We start from the raw sequence: 4,931 nt of genomic DNA on the forward strand, positions 1-4,931 counted from the left end.
CCCTAACCCCTAACTCTAACCCCTAACGCTAAGGTCGTCGTCGGTGGTAATGCTATGGGATGGAAAACTGTGCCCTCCTGTGGTCAAAAACGGGTATTGTGGTCGCCGAAACAAACCTTTTAAATGGGAATTTAAGATTGTTTATTTTCCCCGTCTTTATTATTAACCCCTTATTAATATTTATAGGGCGACGGGAGGCCCTTTTGCCATTTTAAAGGTTTATTTCTTATGGTGGCTGCTATACCCGGCGTAGGCCACGTGAGGGCACTGTTTCCTTCCCTTAGCGAGAGCGGCATTGAGGCCGTCGAAAAGGTCTACGATGGCCTCGATGGTAATGTTATGGGACGGGTATTGCGGCAGCCAAGAGAAATAAGCCTTTTTAATGGGGTTTTAAGTTTACGGCCTAACTCCTTGATCGGACGTGGAGTCCGCCGTGCCCAGAAGGTCGCCGCAAAAGGAAGTTGCAGGACGACTAAGAAGGACAGACCGGAAAGCGGCCAAGATGGAAAGGTCGTTTTTCAAAGGCCCTGGCGGACGGCGAATGTGAGCGGACAGGAAGTCCACCATGCTGAGAAGGTCTTCTGTGAAAGAAAGTTGGGGGAACGATTAATTACGAAGGACCGGAAGTCGGCCATGATGGAAAGGTCCTTTTTCCACAGGGCCTGGGGGACGGCCGATATCGAGGGACAGGAAGTCCGCCATGCCGAGAAGGACTCTCGGAGATTACTCGTGAAGAACTAGCCGGCGGAGATGCGCAGAAGGCCGAGGGAAGCGGCCCGTCCCTTTCGGAGGAGCATAGAGTGTCGACGCTTTGGCTGACGCTCTGCGCTTTGGGGCTTAGCTTCTCGGTGTCCCAATCCTGGGCAAAAGGCCTACGAGGGCCTCAATGTTAATGCTAAGGACGGGAAACCCTGCTCTCCTGTGGTCAAAACGGGTATTGCTGCCACCGAAAGAAAAATACTTTTTAATGGCATTTTAAGGTTATTCTTCTCTATTTTTATTCTTAACGCCTTATTATTAATATTAACGTGGCGACGGGCGGCCCGGTCGGTGCGACACGGGCGCAGAAGAAATCCTCGTTCGAGTCTTAAAAAAATGACAGTTCACTTATTTCCACCAGGCTGCTCCTCAGTCGACTGCAGGGCTGGCCCGGTTCCCTTGCGACCCTGCCAGGCTTCTTTTTCCTCTTCTTGCGGCCGTGCTATTCGGGCCTTCCCAACCCGCGGGCCCAACCTAAACAAGCAGCTCCAAAAGTCGCCCCGGCCGTGCGGAGCGGAATAAGAGGACGGGGAAAAGCAGCGGGACGGAAAGAGCGAGAGAGGAAGGCGGGGACGGCTGCTGGGAGCGGACAGGAAGTCCGCCGGGCCCGGAAGCTCGCTGCTGCAGGAAGTGGGAGGGGAGAACGGCGGAGGAGGGCGGGCAGGAAGTCGGCCATGCCGAGAAGGTCGTTCTGAGAGGAAGTGGGCTGCGGCCGTGGCCGGGAAGTCCGCCTGGGGCCGTAGCGAGAGGCGGCCGAGCACATGGGGGGGCGGCGGCGACGGGGGAAGGGCGCCGGGGACGCGCGGCTCCCACCTCCCTCCCCCTCCCCGTGGGTCAGCCGCACCGGCGACAGCAGCGCCGCCAGCAAGAGGTCCGCCGCCGCCCTGGGCTACACCTCGGACCGCTTCGTGCTGCAGCTGCTGCCCCGAGGCGGCCCGCGCCGCGCCCCCGCCATCCACCGGTGAGGCCCCGTCCCGCTCGGCGCTTCCGGGGGAACGGGAGGGGGGGCGCCCTGCGGGGCGGGGCTCTCCTCTCTCACGCTCTCCCCTCCCCCCTCCCCCCGCAGAGGCTACCACGTCCGGGCGCGAGCGGTGGAGCGGAGCGTGCGGGACTTCCTGCTGGGCACTCGGGGCCACCCGCGCAGGCAGGCAAGTTCGGCCCCCTCCCCCTCCCCCTCCCCAGCCCTCCGCAGCAGCCCCGCCTGACCCCCCCCCTCTCCCGCTCCGTCCCCCCGCAGGTGGTGTCGCTGGGCGCCGGCTGGGACTCGCTCTACTTCTGCCTGAAGGCGGCGGGGCTGCTGGCGGGAAGCGGCGGGCGGTTCTTCGAGGTGGACCTCCCGGAGGTGGCCTCCCGCAAAGCGGCCCTGATCTCCGGCTCGGCGGAGCTGCGCGCCTTGGCGGGAGGCGGCGTCCCCGCGGCTCTCGGTGGGTATGCGGAGGAGGGAGGGGAGAGAGAAGGAAGGGAGCCGTCTGGCCCGGCACCCGAGCGCCCTTCGCCTCCCCTGCAGGGAGCGTCAGGTTTTCCGGGGAAGATTACCGGCTCCTGGGCGTGGATCTCTCGGAGCTAGCTCTGCTGGAGGGGGCCCTGCGTGACGCCGGCCTGGACCCCGCGACGCCCACCCTGATCCTTGCGGAGGTGGTCCTGCCCTACATGGAGGTCGAGAGGTTCGTGCTTTGGCCGTTGCAGCCCACCTGAAAGAGAAGCTTTTATGTTAAATTTCAGCAGGTTGTGACTTTCCAAGGTTAGAATCACTTGTTGTGTTTCACATCCTAGATTTAATGTGCTTTGTAAGGAGCCTTGCAGCCTGCCGGTTCTGCTGTATACTTTTTGTTTTTGCATTCCACTGATTCAGCGGACATAAGTACCATGCAGTTTACCAAATAGTTGTCATTTTGAGCTACAGACTTAGAGCCAAGCAAACTTCCCAGCCAGATTTTCATACCTGAGAGTCCCTCCCGTCAACAATATTTTGAGCTTGAGGCCAAGACATTAATTCCCATGCTCACAAAGAGGCCATTGGAAATTTGCTCCCTGCATCAAGCATTGCTGAAAATTGCAGCATAGCAGCCCTGAGATAGAATAGGAGCAGACTGGAAGCCCCCAAGCCCCCCCCCCCCCCCCCGCAGACAGACACTGGTTGCTGCTTCACAAGGTCAAAATAAGGTAGAGCACAACTGTCCTTAAAAAAAAAAAGTTTTTCATTGTGGCAGGAGTTTTGGATCCATGGATCTTTCTGCTTTCGCTTTAATCCCGCTGCATCTCCTTAGAGGATATTCAGAACGAGCTATTTCCAAGCTTTGCCAGCTGGGATCTCCTGTCACGGTCTTCGATCCATCTCCAGCAAACGTGAACAGTCCTGAAGCTTGTGGGGACTTGGACTTGCTTGCGGGGGGTGTCAGATGGCTCCTTGGCCTCCAGTTGGGTGGCCTGGGCTGTTCTTCCTTGGTGCCCTTCACCCTCTTTCTGGTTCATTCCAGGTCAAATGCTCTGATTCAATGGGCAGCCGCGCACTTTCTGAGCGCCTGGTTCATTCTGTACGAGCAGATTCATCCCAGCGACCCGTTTGGCCGTATCATGCAAAATCACTTCAGCCGCCTACAGTCTCCGCTCCGCTCCCTAACCACCTACCCAGACTGCAAGGCCCAACAGATGCGCTTTCTCCAGAGGGTGGGTGTGAGCCTTGGACTGGTGGAAGGGAGACCGGAAGGGGCAAATAGGATGGCCGTGCCTCGGGCTTAATGCCCTGGCTTTCTCTTTAGGGCTGGACGGAATGCCACATCATGGACATGAACGAGTTCTATGGGCGCTTTGTTCCTAGAGAAGAGCAGAAGAGGATTCAAGCTCTGGAGCCCTTTGACGAATTCGAGGTTGGTCTGTCTCTGGTGTAGGCAGAATGTGGAGAAGGGAGGCGAGGTGGCTTGCAGCTGGCCACGGGGACAGGAGATTCTTTCTCCGTGGCCAGTGTGGAAATGCACTGGGATGGCAGCAGAAGAGTATTTTCATCCGGTGGAATCAAAATATGATATACAGGATGTTGGCAAAGTTTTAAAGTAGTATATAAGATAATTCCTACTTGCATTTGAGCGTGCAGCAATATTACATTTAGCTTATAGAAGCGCACAAGGTGTTTCTAATCTTGGTTTGCTGCCAATCTACTTCCTGAAGTCCTACCGTCTTAAGATCCGGTCTTTTTTTGGGGGGGGGAACAAAAGGCCCATTAGAGCTTATTTTGGCGGGGATATCTTATTTTGTGGCCGCCCGCCCGCCAACAACTATCCCACTGTCTGGTTACTCGCATGGGGCAGGAGGCCACAAGGCGTGCTGGTGCCACCGCACAAGCAACAGCAGAATTCCCCCCCCATGACGGCCTGGCCAGTGCCACCTGCGCGCTATTCAACCCTAAGCGCCTAGACAGGTGGGCTTAAAGGAGATGGGGCACTGCCTCGGAACTGCCTCATGCTTGCAGCTCCGAGGGGAAAGCAGCGGCAGTGGAGAGCTCCGCATTGGGCTGCACCATTGCAGCCGCCATCCCCGTCTGGAGCCTCTGCCTCCTTAGCAGCCTGAGGCTCCAGTCTAGGCGCTTAGGGTTCAGTAGCACACAGCTGGTGCCGGTGCGGCCATCCCAGGGGGATTCTGCTGGGCCTGCTGCTGCTGGGCCATGCCCTGCCGCTGCCTCCTAAGCCAGCAAATCGCTCCATTTCCAAGTGACCCATTTGCCAGAAGACGAAGCTTCCAGTCTCCCTCTGGGTGAAAAGTGTGGTATGCATCCGGATCGCCTGCCTCTGCCTCCCCGCTTGGACTTACCTGTGTTGCACCAAGGGGCCGGCGGGCTGCGGCTGCAGCCGGACCCCATCGGCCCCCGTGCACTCGCCAGCTCTTGTCCTGGCCACGCCCACCTGCCTGGGCGTATTTTGGGGGCAGGGCTTATATTAGGCCCATCCCAAAAAATCAGGCTAGGGCTTATTTTCTGGGCGGGTCTTATTTTCAGGGAAACACAGTAGGAATGCCCCACTGTGTAGAGGTGTTTGTTGTGACTGAGAGTCTGTGGCCGCGGGTGACCTCTCTGTTCTTCCAGGAATGGCACCTGAAGTGCTCCCATTATTTCGTCCTGGTCGCATCCAAGGGAGAGGCCTCCTTTGCACCTCCTGCGTTTTCCAGGACGGAAGGTAAGA

At 57.9% G+C, this 4,931-nt stretch overlaps 1 protein-coding gene across 1 annotated transcript in view; it reads left to right on the forward strand.

The window, feature by feature from the left end:
• The first annotated feature begins 319 nt into the window (after nt 1-319).
• LCMT2 (leucine carboxyl methyltransferase 2) overlaps nt 320-4,931 on the forward strand; it is a 15,166-nt gene continuing 10,554 nt past the window's right edge. Inside the window, exons 1-8 of the mRNA XM_029284378.1 lie at nt 320-348; nt 1,598-1,720; nt 1,826-1,907; nt 1,997-2,165; nt 2,246-2,423; nt 3,237-3,426; nt 3,519-3,626; nt 4,835-4,925. Of these exons, the coding sequence (XP_029140211.1) occupies nt 320-348; nt 1,598-1,720; nt 1,826-1,907; nt 1,997-2,165; nt 2,246-2,423; nt 3,237-3,426; nt 3,519-3,626; nt 4,835-4,925 (970 nt within the window). The remainder of the gene's footprint in view (nt 349-1,597; nt 1,721-1,825; nt 1,908-1,996; nt 2,166-2,245; nt 2,424-3,236; nt 3,427-3,518; nt 3,627-4,834; nt 4,926-4,931) is intronic.

This window comes from Protobothrops mucrosquamatus, unplaced genomic scaffold (assembly GCF_001527695.2).
Source record: "Protobothrops mucrosquamatus isolate PMUCROS unplaced genomic scaffold, P.Mucros_1.0 scaffold553, whole genome shotgun sequence".
NCBI classification, from domain to species: Eukaryota; Metazoa; Chordata; class Lepidosauria; order Squamata; family Viperidae; genus Protobothrops; species Protobothrops mucrosquamatus.